Raw genomic sequence first — 15,158 nt, 5'->3', positions numbered from 1 at the left:
ATTTACTGCAGAAAGATGATGATTGAGAGATGCATTAATCTTGCTATGGCCACAGTACCCTGAAAATGTTAGCACTTGTCTAATCATACAAGCGAAGAAGGATCAGGCCTGTTTAGAACTTAAATGGGAGACATATATTGATCTATGGTTATAATGTCAAATCATTCAGAGTTGGTTTAATAATATGTTCATTGAGTGTAATAGTACCAGGTTTTCCCATTAGACTTATGACCTGTCTAGCCACAAGCTCATGCTCTTAAACATCTATACACATAAAATAAAATGTATAAAGGACAGACAGGCAGTGGTTATGAATATCTTTAATAGGAGCATTTAGGAGGCAGAGTCACTGAGATCTCTGAGTTTAAGCCCAACCTGGATTCAGAGCAACTTACAGAAAAGCCAGAGCTACACAGAAAAACCATGCCTTAACTGCTCCTCCTCAAATTTTAAACTTTAAAAGAAAGAATATGAGAGGTAAACTGGATCTGCATGGCTGTGAGGCTGAGGCAGAAATTTCAAAAATGGAATTCCTGTTATTGCTGGAAGAGGACTCTCCTAACCTTGTCCAGCTCCTATAACTGAGAAACAAACATTGTAAAAGTAATGAATTCCTTCAGGGTCTAGGATACAAGGTCATCATACAACAATCTCCACATTATGTAAGAACAATACTCAAAGCCTTATTTGTGATAAACAACATAGTGAAGCCAGCTACTATGACCTAATCTCCCAAAGATCACAGATTTTTGTTAGAGGCTCCTGTATGAGGATCATGGGAACATATGGAAAGATGCAGGGATTCAAAATAATATCATCAGTAAACAGATAGTATTATACTGTCAAAGAAGTGCTAGGGATTAAATTTGTTGTCAGTTCTACAACAAACACTTCAATATCAAATATCAAAATAATAAGATAATATCTTCTTCATAAAGAAGAAATCCTTTATTCTCATTCTTTTGATGAAAGTTGTTGTATAAGGGTAGAAATACAGTTGGAAAAGGGATATAATTGTGAGATATGGGAAGATTTTCATGATAAAAATTGAGATATGTAAGATCATATATCATCATGCACAGGTATAAAGTTCTCAATAATAAGGAAAAAATCAGAAAATAATTTTACCAGAAAGGAACATGAAAACCTAAGTAATGGCTTCTCTCAGAATCACCTATTTAAAAGTAATAGCTTCCAAACACAGGAAGTAGACACAATCCAACAAAAGACATCAAAGTGAGCTAGACACAGTGGTTCATGATCTATCAAACTTGCCCTTCTCTCCAGTACTGGGGAGGCAGGGGCAAAAGATCTCTGTAATTTCAAGGCCATCCTTGTAAATTCCAAAACAGCCCAAGGTGTGTGTGTGTGTGTGTGTGTGTGTGTGTGTGTGTAATATATATATATATATATATATATATATCCAGAGAGAGAGTCAATGTCTCAAAACAAATAAGGTATGACTGTGAGGCTATCCAAATAAATCAAAAGGGATACAGATTAACATAAATTAATTGCAAGAAAGCACAAATGTAAATGAATTAAGGAAGCAATACAGGATAAGATTTGAGAATCTAGTCAAGATAGAGAAACACTGATCAAAATCTACATGATACTAAAAATGAACATTTGTATAAGTCTAAAACCCTATGCAATCCTTATGAATAAATTGGGTCATGCATAGGATTGTGTTATCAGTGCTTGAATGCAGGATAGAGAAGTTGGGTCATTCACTCAAGAACAAACATCAATTATCAGAAACCCCAACTTGGAACATCTTGCCTTTACTACATGTCAGTCCTGCAGAATTCAGGAGTCCTAGGCACTGATACAGTGGGGGCTCCTTCACACTGGGAGACACTGGCACATTATAGAGCCTTGAAGAAATGGCTATTTCTACCAATAGAAATTTGTTACAGAAAATTTCTCCATGTTGTCACTGAACCTGGTTGGGCTCTAATCATGAGTGTCAAGCTGGGATCAGCCACCCATCCTTAATAAGGCAATTGAAAGAACTGAAAGAATACTGGTAAGCAGAAAGTTAATTATTTGGAATAGATAGTAACAGAAGAAGAAAAGCACATATCTGCCCTTCGTCTTCGACTCTTTGAGGAGGTCCACGGTTTACTTGTTGGTCTTTGATTGTGTGAATCCTGACTTCCAGGTTCTGAATTGAGATGAACATTTAAATAACAAACCAGTGATAAGTACATCTAAGCAGTCCTGACCAGGGTATAAACCCACTAACCCCACCCCATCATTGTCTGGGTTCAATCTAATCCAAAACTATGGTGCTGTAAGATGAAATCTCTTTCAAAAGAGAAAGTTCTGCTTTGGCTAGGGCCTCTTCCTTCTCTCATCCTGAGACCCCTGGGGAAATTTCCTTTTTATATGGGAGATCAATGGTTTAATCATTTAATGGGCTGAGAAATACAAATGGCTCTTGGAATATCTTCCTTTCTGCCAAGCAGGCTATAATATGCAAAAATTATTAGGTACAGCCAGGATATAAGACAAATTAATTTCTGCAAGGATTATTTTATTTGAGAGCAAATAAAGACTTTAGATCAATCTCTGAGTGCTGTGGAGTCACATTTTGATTAAACATAGAAGTTACAAATTGGCTTGAAACTGGTGAATTCATAAACAGAGGGATACCTGTGTGTGAGTCCTGTTGGGGACAGCAGTAACCAGAGGGTGCATGTGAGTGTAAGGTTACTCTGCTGTTTAAAATAAGAAACAACCCAAACTTTGCAGCAGTGTCCAATGTCATGGTTAGTGTCTGTTTAGAAGAATGCCCAAATGACCTAGCCTAAACATAATTGTCATGACAGATACTGGGTTGTTCCAAATGCTCTGAGGTTTGGATACAGAATGACACAATGCTTCCAGTCAGCTCTAGCAGGTAGTCAAATTCAAGCAATGACATGAAGCTTTCTTATTGTCATGTTCAGGGTGAGAGCCCAGAGAGTCTGTGCTGATCATGACATCCTTGGCCTGAGTTATTATATCCTTGTCTACAGGTTCCAGTCAGGTCAAGGCTTTTGATATATTTAAGTTTTTCCCATGATATGTATCTTTCACTAAATGCCCAATCCTTAGTCACACTAAAGAGTCCAGAGTAGAAGAAAGTACACTTCTGACTCACTATCTTAGGTGTACAGAGAATAAACCCTGCCATCACCCAGGAGTCATAAAGAATCACTTACTGTGTTCTTGGAGGCCCAAAATAACCCATTCTATCTTCAAATTCACCGATATGGTTCGTAGGGTGTAAAGCCCAGTGTCTTTCTGTGTGACATTCAAGAGCACCAGGGCTCCATCATTGCATACTATTACTCTTTTGTAATATGTATGCCCCAGCATGGTTGAATTGGTTAGGAATGAATGGCTTGCTAGCTTGAAATGTTCAAGTGGAAGTACTCCTTTGTGCCAGGCAAAGCCATGAGGCTTCTTCGGCATATTAAAAACCAGCAGAAGAATATTGTCGTTTTCTTCAACTCTAAATGGCAACAACTCAATTTTGAGTTGAGAAGGGGCAAGATGTTTCTTGTAGCCTAAAAGTGGGCCTAAAAGTGAAAAAAGAAGAAATATAAAGAAACCATCAAAAGTGATTTCTCTGCATTTGGTGGGGAAAAAAGATCTCTGAGTCCAAAACAGGTGTGTCCATCACTCAGTCATGGTGTGTGGGTGAGGGTGTGTCTATCCTAAATGGTGGAAGTCAGCAACACAAATTCTATTCCCTCCATTCCCTTAAAGTTCTATGTGGGACTCTACCCTCATCTGTCTATATGACTTACCCTTTACTGCCCTCAGATCTCTGCTCAGACCCACAGTGTGTGGAGGAAAGTGCCTCCACCAGCATCTTCCTCCAGAGAAACTGGGTCTACATAGTGACATAAGAACTTTTATGGTGCATTCTAGATGCCATTCCTCATGTTTCTTGCCATCCAGTAGAAGACATTGTGGCCTGGGATCAGTCTTTTAATCTTGGAAGAACCATGCCTAGAAAGAGCTCAATGGATAAATGAATGAATGTATAGATGGATGTGTACTCCAGGTTGCTGTTTGTCAATGCATTAAGTTACCAGATTCTCAGGTTCTAAGATAATTATAGTATGCATATGCCAATTTGATTTATTATTATTGACTCTTTGTGTTGAGGAATGGAACATGCATTCAAGCATGTATCAGTGTATGTGTGATAGGTGTATGCCACAGTATCCATATATAGGTCAGAGGACAGTTTGTGTAATTGAGTTTTCTCCCTCCACCATATGGAATATGAAGATTAAAATCAGGTCATCAGGGATGACAGCAAGTGCCCACATCCACTGAGTCATCTGACAGTTTGCTTTCCATTTGAAGAGCCAGTTTGTCATAGGTGGGGACACTAGTCTTCAGAATACACTTGCCATGGTAATAAAGGAATTTAATAAATGAACAATGCAACTTTTTTCTCCCCATTTCTTTTTCACTGAGACCTTTCAGCTACTGAGCTGCTATCTATATTTTTGTGTCTTCTCATGTTGCAAAGAGAAACTCTAAGTGTCATCTGAAGCCTTTATCCTCTTCAAGAGACTCCTGACAATCACTCTGCTAATCTCCCACACAGGGATAGGGAATGGTGTGGGCACCTGTATCCAGATTTCATGAAACTGTGTGTACATTTGCATGGAGAACAAAGAGCCAGCTCAACAGCCTCTGAAGTCTTTTCTGTTCTACCTCCTTTGAGAACAACTTCCCCTCCAGCACTGCCTCTGAGCGTTGTTGCTCTGATATCAGTTCTGCTGTCCTCCCTCACTTTGAGCTGAGTCTTAGACAGAGGTCTAGATCCATGGTCACTGATGATCCCATAATTTCCTCAACTCAGGTACATTTTCATTGTGAGAGGCCCAAGGGTCTGGTTTGAGGATGACATCTTTGTCTAAGTTGCTCAGCACAAGTCCACCTCTCTGCAGGTACAGTCAACTGAGGGATTCTGGCCTATAAAAGTTTGTCTCCAAAATTCATGTCCTGCACTAAATCCTCAAACAACAACATGGTGACACAATACAGAGGGGAGTTAGACAGTTCAGGCCTGAAACTCCTCTGACTATACAAAGGAATGAACCTCACCCAAAAAGAGAGTTCACAAAAAATGACTTACTGTGTACAAAGAATTCTGCATGTATTATTTCAAGTCTTGAGGCTGAATCAAGTATTTCCAGGGTGTAGTATCCTGAGTCTTTTCTGGTGACACTTTTAATCAGCAGAGATCCATTGTTGAGTACTGTCTCTCTACCACTGTGTGCAAGTCCCACCACACTAGAATTGGTAGCTATCATATGTCTTACAATTTCAAAACTCTTGAGCAGTTTATCTCTTATGTACCAGGAAAAGGATTTAACCTTCTTTGGCAAATTATGCACTAACAAAAGAACATTTTCCCCTTCAACAACAATGAGAGGCACTGATTCAATGATGAGCTGAGTAGTAGTGGGAAGCAGCCAGCAGGTTAAAAGGGAAACTAGAAATGAAAAGAGAAATTCTATGAACATCGAGACCTCTGTATTTGATGGAAAGATGAGATCTGTGTAGACATGCTCATCACTCAGCCTAGCTGGGTAGGTGAGGATGGCAAAATTGTACTTATAAGGGATGATCAACATAACCTCTACTCCATCAGTGGGCATGAACCTGTTCGTTTCTGTTTATGGAACTTTCTCTTTGTGTGTCTTAAGGACTCCCCACACTGCCCTCAGCTTCCTGCTCATATTCAGAGTACTTGGGCTGAGATGATGTCTCCTGTTACCTCTTACTCTACAGATCCTCACTTCCTTTTTTTCTCTGTTCTCTCTTTGGTCCAAGTTCTCTGATTCTACTTCTAGAATTTTTTATGGTCTAACTTACAGTCCACTAGTCTAGGCCTTTATTAGAACCAAGATAATACTGACATATTTGGAAGGCTAAGAACTGATAAAGCCTTAGATTCCTTTGGATGAATGGAAGAATGCATGTGTCATGGATATGCACATCCAGGAGTATATTTACAACCTACTAAAATAAAAAGCTAAGGAAACCTTTAGTACAAGATTTTGGTATAGTTTGTGTGTTGGGGAAAGGTGAATGCTTATATATGTGCGCACTTCTGTAAATATATATATATATATATATATATATATATATATATATATATATATCATATACATGGAAGTCAGACAACTTGTATGTGTTGGAAATCGAACTGATGTCTTAGGTTTGGCAGCTAGCAACATTACTGTTAAGTCATCTCAATGGCTCACCCTAGTTTGGTTTTTATTCAGACAGATACTCTCTCATAGTTGAAGACATCATTTCTCCTAGTATAGTTGTCCATGTGATTAACTTGGAATAAAAAACAATGGTGACATTTCTCCATTATACTATCTTGTGTCAATTCGTGCTGTGAAGTGCCTGCCTCTATCTATTTCCTTTTCCCAAAACCCTGAGTCTTCACCCAGGATGTTGTCTTCTTCAGGGACTTAACCGAGGCTCTGAGCTTCCCTTCTTCCACTCAGTGCCAAAGAGTGGCCTCCTCACCTGTGAGCAGGATCCCCTGCCAGGAGGTATAGTCTTTACAGGAAACTACAACAGAATCCATCATGACCTCTGCCACCTGCTCTGTGAAAAGCTTCCGCTCCTGTGCTGTTTCCAAGTTCTGCTCTCCTGTCAGTTCTTCTGTTCTTCATCCCTTTTATCTGAGTCTCCTCCCAGGTAGGAACCCCACCTAGAATTATGTGGGCTGGAGACATGTCTTTGTACAAAACACATCAGTTCATTTTCCCCTATCTCTTGTCACCTACCTTTCTCCCCTTTCCTCTCATTATGTCTCAGTTCACCAGACTGCATATTGAGCAATAAAACTGATAAGTCTTCTCAGACCCTAATATGGCCTTATGTGGACATATGGTGCTGTAGGATTTGCATACAAACAGAAAATCATGTAAGGTATAAATTAATATGATTTATACTCTCCCCCCCCAAAAAAATGTTCAAAATTTCTGCTGCTCTGACAAACACCCTGAACAAAAGCAGCTTAAGAGAGCAAGGAATTTACAGGCCAGATTCAGAGGTCAAATCAATCATTGAGGGAAGTCAAGGTACAAATAAAAGACAAGGATCTGGAGTCAGGAACTGAGGAGGAGAGCTGTTTTACAGGTCATTCATTGGTACTCTCATTTTATGTTCCTCTCTGTGTGTCTCTGTCTCTCTGTTTCTGTCTGTCTCTCTGTCTCTTTCTCTCCCTTCCTCTCTCTCTTTCTGTCTCTCTGCCCTCTCTCTCTCTCTCTCTCTCTCTCTCTCTCTCTCTCTCTCTCTCATACTTTTTTATTATCTTTCTGAGACAACTTAAAAACACCTGCATAGAAATAATACCATTCACAGTGGCCTCTGCCATCCTAACTCAATTAAGACCATCAAGAGTGTCCTTCACAGATTTCTTCAAAAAAAATCTACAGAAGACACTGATTCAACTGAATCTTTTCTAGCCCCACTCCTGTGAATTTAGGCTGTGTACAATTGTCAGCAAATAGCAGCTATGACTGGAAGCTCCATATTGTCCAAGAAATTGCCCACCATTTGATCCTGACCAGAGCTTCAAACAGTTGGACCTTAAGAGAGAAGACTCAGTTCAGAAGCAGCCCATCCTGAGTTTCATTTTTCCTACTTAAGCATGAAACTCTTTGGTGCAAATCAGTGACATTTTCTTTTTTCGGTCATACAGGGATAATTTATTGAGCACACACCCCAGGACTGGTCAGTCAGGGCCACAGTCCAGATTTGGGAACTGACCCATGACCCAGACTTAAGATCTCACAGGGTTTTTAAGCCCAAAATTTTACAATCATCTGTGCCAAGATGATCAAGAGTTACAGATCTGATCAAGGGTTACAGATAGGGGATTTCTTAGTAACATGTCTTTGATGTATATTTATCCGGCTCCTACTGGCTGAGGTATTCAACTGTGGCAGGGGACTTTTCTTATCTAATATTCATGTCCTAACTTGTCCACCAGGATGATACTTGTCTAACATTCATGTATTAACTTGCCAGCCAGAATGTCAGTTACCCATGTACTCTTTCTGCCAAGTAGAATGTCAATTTCCAAGGAGGTCTCAGAACTTTACTGGACTACTACTCAAAATGGAAGTCTTATTCCAAATAGTTTCTGATATTGGTACAAGTGTCTCTCTTGGGTTGAGATCTATCCCAGGGGCAGCTGATAGCATAAAAGCTTATGTGTATGGACATAGGCACAGGAAGTGCTGCTGGGTGGTCAGTTCAGGTCCAAGCTTATTGTAGGTAACTATACAAAACAGTTCTCCTAACTTCTGTTGTGATTGGTTTCCAGAGGCATGGAACATAACAGAATATGTAACCAACCTTGGCATTAGAAAGTTTCCTGGTAACAGCAGAAACATACAGAAAGTTTCCTTATAATGTCAGTCTATGAAGTAACATTTAGCTACGACTTAACAAAACCTTGCTTTATAGAAGTACTCTCTCTTCTTTTTATTTTTATCTAAAGAAACATAAATGTCTCTTTAAATTTATCCATCAAAGACCAAGATAGGCCATTTGAGACACTATCAGCAACTCTAGTTTTCCAGTTTAATCAGCCATACTATCTCTTTATTGGTGAGTTGAGGCATTTACCTTTAAGATTATTATTGAGAGACATTTAGTAATTTTTATAACTTCATTGTTGGTTTTTTGGCTGATTTGATTGTTAATTTCCATATTGGTATCAGGGCTCGCTTGTTTATTGTGTTAGGTATGATGGATTCCTTCCTAGCTCTTTGTCCACCCATCCCATCCATGAAATATATTGTGTCCTGTGTCCTTGCCATGAAAATTATCTTTTTTCCCATTCTTTTCCTGGATTGTTTTCTCTGATGTCCTACAAAGTTGTCTTTTTTATTTTATATTTTATTTACATTTCCGATGCCATCCCCTTTCCCCATTTCCCCTCCCTAGAAAACCCCTATCCCATGCCCCCTTTTCCTTTTTGCTTTTATACAATTTTTAAAATGTTAATCAAAGGCTTTATAAGTTTGGTAATGCTCAATCAGAAGTGTAACCCAATACCCAACCTAGATATATAAACAATCTTTGACTGGTGGAGACACGTGAATATCTGCCTCCATGCCCACCCCTCTTTTTCTCTCTCTTTCTCTCGCTTATCACCTAGATTCGCCTCTCCATCTTTTCCTCTCCTTACTCCATCTCTTCCTCTCAGTACTCCTTCCCCCTTAGCTCCTCCTACATATCACCCTTCCTGTTAAAATAAAACTTTTCTCTCAAAATACAATTAGAGCATAATTATTCCTAATTGTACCAGTGAGGTACAAGATAGTCCTAATACCCAGTCCATCATTTTGTTGACTAACCAGAACCTCTGTCATCTCTCCTAACTAAAACACTTAGTTTTGAACCTGGCTTTTTTCTTGGCTTTAGAATGAATGTCAGCTGAAAACCATCCACTCAGATCTTTTCTCTCAAAGTAAATAGCCAGGATTGGCTGTGAGATTATAGGTCTTCAACCCCATCAGAAATCCAGAATGACTGAGTTAACTGAAATTATGGGAAGCACTAAGCATAGCTTCTAAAACTTAGCCAATTTCTAGAGACAGCTTACACCTGGAAAGGCCCTATACTACTGAATGTTGGAGCATCAAATCTTCAGCCCAGAATCACCTGACAGACCTTAGTTGTTCCGCACACCTCCCGAGTCCCTTTTCGCCCGCGAAAAAGGACATGAGAGACAGTATTCGGGTAGTTACTGCAAAACGAGGCTTTATTCTGTATCAGCAAACGTGGAAAACGCGGAAGGATGCGGAAGGAAGCAGAAGGGCTGAAAACAGGAATAGGCCTAGCTTAAATACATCCTAGGGTGATGTATTCACTTCTGATTGGCTGTTCGCTCACTACCCAATATTACGCCTCGGGATTGGCCAGTGACTTTGGCGGGTTTTCTGCCTTTGCAGCTGTGCAGTTACTTGTTTACTACTGGGAAGACACGAGGCCAGCGCCATCTTGGAATGGCACATACTGACATACTCACTACGGCTCCCAACATCTCTCCCTGTTTAAATTATTAATATGAAACAGCCTTTTGCCTATTAAGCGCAGCAGCAAATCAAGATTCGAACTCAAGCCCAATCAAGCAAACTCCATCTTGGGGGAATAAGCGATCAAGAGCTTATAGCCCAAAGATTCTCCCTTACCCTACCAGGTGCGATGGAAACAAGTCCTCTGGGTGCAAGGGCTAAGGGGAAGTAAAAGAGGAATTGACACCCGTCCCTGTGCAATGGAGTATAGCTCCCAGGAGTGCAAGGGCTGTCAACCTACTATTTAGGTACCACAGCTATTTAGGCAAGGGCTGGCTGGACTTAGACCTCTCATCGACCCAGTGCAATGGGCTGAACCCTTGGGGTGCATTGACTGAGGGTCTCAATCATCGGCTACTTTCTCAGCCTAGATAGTCAAATTTCAGGGAGAGATGCTTGCTCCAAGGTTGCGAGTGCTTGGCCTCAAGCGGCCTTGTCACGTTTTTGTTGGGCTCTGAGCTTAGAGACCAACCATTTATGAACACTAATCCACAACATAGGGCTGCACCAAGCAGGCCTATCCCCACTCTTAAGAAAGAAAGAAAGAAAGAAAAAGGCAGAAGAAATTCAAGAAGTAAAATCGCCAAGGGAAACAGGGTCCATCTGTGCTCCATCAAGGCTCGAAATCCAGATCTGCAATTGTTGGTGCACCTGGTCCAACTTCCCAGTCCACTTCCCTTTTAAATAAGCAGAAAGATTATGGCTTTAAATAAATGTATCATTCACAAATCTCAGAGGTGTAATACCTGGATGAGGGGTTGACACGCAGCTTATTTGAACCACATTCGTGAGCTGCTCCACATGGGCTTGGAGCCAATCAACTCTCTGATTGACCAAAGTCTCTTTTAAGTCTCCATAATGATGTACTGGGATGGGCACAAAGGTAGGCACATGCACAACCATGGCTAGGTCTAGTGATCCATTCCAGCATTGTGCCAAAAGGCATGTAACATTCTTACAATCCAAGATATCAGAATTATTCTGAAAGTTGGATAACACAAAGAAAAATGGAGGGTCCACACACACCAACACCGGTTGTGCAGATGCATTCCTAAAACACCTTATTAATTTTAATGTTATTCAAATGGCTAAAGATATTAGATCATGTAGCTGAAACATTCTGCACTTCATGAAACACACCATTCAACAAGACAAAAGGCAGATATATCCTTTTTTAACATTCTAAACAGTGGCTACAACACATTATTTAATTGTGTTGAAGCAGGGTAAACTCAAGAAGATACACATATGATTTAATTTAGGACTTGCATCCCTTTGAAAACATTAAACAGAGGTTTAAATCCTCCTATGGTAAGCTTAAGATGAGGTTTTAGCCAAATAATATCTCTTAACAACTTTTAAAAATCACTAAGAGCAAATCAAGATTAAAAGTAAACCATTTTCCTTTTGTATGTACACTCACAAGGCAGAAGATGGCGTTAGATCCCCACCACAAATGGTTGTGAGCCACCATGTGGTTGCTGGGAGTTCAGCCTTTATATTTTAAATTAAGTTTAGCCTTAAATGGCTGAGCTATTTCTCTAGTTCAACCTGTCTCAAATATTGAAAGACACTGTCTTTGAATCCTTTTTTGAAGTAACAAGTATTCTAAAAATGTTTTAAAGCTCGTTATATTGAAGCAATGGCTTGCAGAAAAAACCTTTTTTAGCGAAATCCACTAATAAAGTATCACACAATGAATAATATACACCAAAAGATTTAACCTCTTACCTTTTTGTATTAAAGCAGCAACAATATTTATATATATAAAATGTAAAACAATTAACCATTTTCTGAAGCAATTATTTCTAACAAATATCGCTTCATGGGTTCTTAAAAATTATGAATAAATTTAGTATCTGTAAACCTTTCTCCTTTACCAGAAATGTAAAGGGATGGTAAAAAACATCTGTTATATCTATAAAATTCTATAAGCATTTACTGAAATGGCAGCTGGAGAAGGCAAGTTAGGCTGTATAAATCTTAAATTTGACCTTTATTTTGGATTAATTTAATAACCAATCTTTTTAGTCCAATGAATATATCAGATAAAAACCAACTTTATTCTCTAATAAAGGTTACCTATATTAGAGGAATCCAGAGCATCTCATTTGTAACAACTTTGAATAAAAGAAATTAGAACAATTTGAACCATATTTTATCAGCAGGTACAGTTTAATGTCTCCAGCATAATCATAACTTGTAGCCCACAGACTCTTGTAAAGTCTTTGGTTCTTAGGTTTACCCCTCCTCTCACAAGAAACAATGAGGACAAAAGACAAATTCCCTTAAGCACATTTCTAGGGCCTGGTCTAAAGACCCAGAACAAAAGGAGCTTAATACCTGGGCTTCTACAGCTGCAGTCTGCATTGTCTTAATTCAAATGTAAATGCACTTAACCTCCCTCTGCCTGCTCTCTGAGGCTTGGCTATGCCGAATTGTGCATTTTGGCTTTAGCTTTGAACCTTAAATTTAAACTGTAAACCTTAAAAGACACATGTTGTATCTTTTCTCTATAAACATAGGCAAATCAAAAAACCAATCTTTAACGATGTAAGCAATCTATTTTCTCTCAAATCAACACCAACTGGATTACCTTTATGTTATAAAGTTTTGTTGCCACAAAACAAAGTGTAAAATCTAATGGAAAACTTGTAGCATTTATGACCTAGGCTTTTGGCAGATGCACCTGAGGCTAGGGCAACCAAGTAACAGTCAATAGCTTTAATCAAAAGGCAGTACTTCAGCATTTGAATGCAAGGGAACAGGCCAAGATCTGACTATGTCCCACAGTGGTATACTTATCGCCAACTCGAACATCAGTGTCAGGAGACTCAGAACCGTAATCTTGTAATCCAGCTTCATTCTTCACAATCTGTACCAGCCGCGTAGGGACCCAAATTGAATTGTTTTCACCTGTGGAATAAGCACAAACAGCCCCCCTCCCTGGGCCACAGCAAGCCCTTAGCCAATCTTGTAGCCTCTTGTTCTTACGAGGGACAATGGCTGTATGGCATTCAGCTGTGGCATTTTCAAAAATCATCTGTTCTATCACTGGCATTGTTTGCTCTGAGCTTGCGGGACACTCCCTGTGTGTCCGCCGCGCTTTCCAGGGCAGACTATCTCTCTCCTCTGTCTGCCATTTGTGCCACGCTCCCTTGTTCTGGCTCTTCCTTGTTGCAAGCCACCACAGGTAGCAGAGCGCAGACGCTTCCCCAAAGATTCTGTCATAAAGGAGGATCTTTTTTTCCTCCGACCTCTCTCCACCCGCCGATGGAGGTTTCTCAAGCTTAATGGACTCTGCAGCAGTCTTTGTTCCCTTTGAGTATTCTATCCTATGACCAGGCCTTTTTGCCTGTTGCCGGCTAACACGCCCTGGTTCTGATAGCCTGGAGCAGACCAGTCTTGAAACCTCTTGACTTGCCCTAATAGCTGAAAGCAACGCAAACAAGAGGCTAGCTATTGTTGCGGCGGCAATGGGTGAATATCTACCCGCAACAAATGTTTCTACCCCAGGAATACCTTCCAAAGACGTACCACGAAACCTTCAGTCTTTTAACCCTCTTCGAGTCTCTGGGGCCTTCCGCACGCCTTGAAATTCCCGGGTTCTTGGCACCAGATATAACGCGTGCCTCCCGTGTGCCCCCACGCCCGTGGAAGAGAAACACGAGAGGCAGAATTTGGGTAGTTACTGCAAACAAGGCTTTACTCTGTAACACACACGTGGAAAATGCGGAAGGAAGCGGAAGGGCTGAAAACAGGAAGAGGCCTAGCTTAAATACACCCTAGGGTGACGTATTCACTTCTGATTGGCTGTTCGCTCACCACCCAATATTACGCCTCGGGATTGGCCAGTGACTTTGGCGGGTTTTCTGCCTTTGCAGCTGCGCAGTTACTTGTTTACTACTGGGAAGACATGAGGCCAGCACCATCTTGGAATGGCACATACTGACATACTCACTACGGCTCCCAACACTTAGTGATGCAGAATTATTAAGGGCTGATTACTCTGTCTAGGCAGATATAATCAGTTGACTATTGTGCAAGTGTGTCTTTTTCTGGACAGTAATTTGTCTGTAGATGGAAAGAGACAATTCTTGCCTAGTGGCTGTCTCTCTACAACTGGAGTAACCCAAGGATGCTCAATTTCTTCTTAGAATCCACAACAGGAAGCTGTCAGGAGCAGACATGTCTCTAATTAAAATAAACATTAATATAGAAATATTTGTAATGTCAATTCTATGGACTTCTGACGTTTTGAAAACCAAATATCCATGTAAAGTAACCTGGACTGTTGCCTGTTAACTACTTTCAGCTATTTCTAAATAAAATATGGAGAACACCCTAACAATAAACTCAAAGCCACAAATTTGCTATAGTCCCTTAACTCACAGTCTAACCATATCAAATAAGTTAAAAAGAGTTAAAGAAGGACTGGGTCTAAGCCTTGTATTCCTAAATGAGTTATACAGGCACAATGCCCATGAGAGTATCAATATTCATCTCACTTTTATATCAATAAGAAACTTGTACCAATGAAAACTTCAAATTTGAGATCAAAGTAAATTTTGTATCATTTAAGAAATTGTAACTTCATCTTGATATTAATTATACAGATTTCTACCAATAGGTTATGGCTATGCAATAAGTCCTAGCTAATCCTCCCTGTTCCCACAAAACCACTACTTTTCCCTAGAAAGACAGCCCAACATTTACCACCTTAGTCCCCAAGCCCAGGGAATAGGGGCGCTGACTCTTCTTTAACTTCTTCAAGCTGATTATGGGCGTTGAGATATTAGAAGAGGGGTGGGGGAAAGAGTAAATTAATAAGCCTCTGATGCTGTGTCTTCACTGCATCCAGATGGAATTCCAGGACATCAGAGGTTTGGGGAGGTCTGCTCAGTATGCTTGATGAGTGAATACACCAAGGCTGTGTATTCTACAATATACAATTCTCAGAACAAGTTTTAGTATCAAGAAAAAATTTTTTTTTCCTAGAGGGCTGATATTTTTTAAAGATGTTGGTTC

General features: G+C 40.0%; 1 protein-coding gene across 1 annotated transcript; it reads right to left on the bottom strand.

Moving 5' to 3' along the window:
* Positions 1-2,045: 2,045 nt before the first annotated feature.
* Positions 2,046-6,625, bottom strand: LOC117694334 (cell adhesion molecule CEACAM10-like). The gene is made up of 4 exons (XM_034485170.1): positions 6,562-6,625; positions 5,150-5,509; positions 3,210-3,569; positions 2,046-2,167 (listed from the first exon to the last, which is right to left on the bottom strand). The coding sequence occupies exons 1-4, from the start codon at positions 6,623-6,625 to the stop codon at positions 2,046-2,048; spliced, it is 906 nt and encodes a 301-aa protein (XP_034341061.1).
* Positions 6,626-15,158: the final 8,533 nt, after the last annotated feature.

The sequence above is a fragment of the Arvicanthis niloticus genome, chromosome 1 (assembly GCF_011762505.2).
Source record: "Arvicanthis niloticus isolate mArvNil1 chromosome 1, mArvNil1.pat.X, whole genome shotgun sequence".
NCBI classification, from domain to species: domain Eukaryota; kingdom Metazoa; phylum Chordata; class Mammalia; order Rodentia; family Muridae; genus Arvicanthis; species Arvicanthis niloticus.
This window is presented reverse-complemented; position numbering and strand designations above follow the sequence as displayed.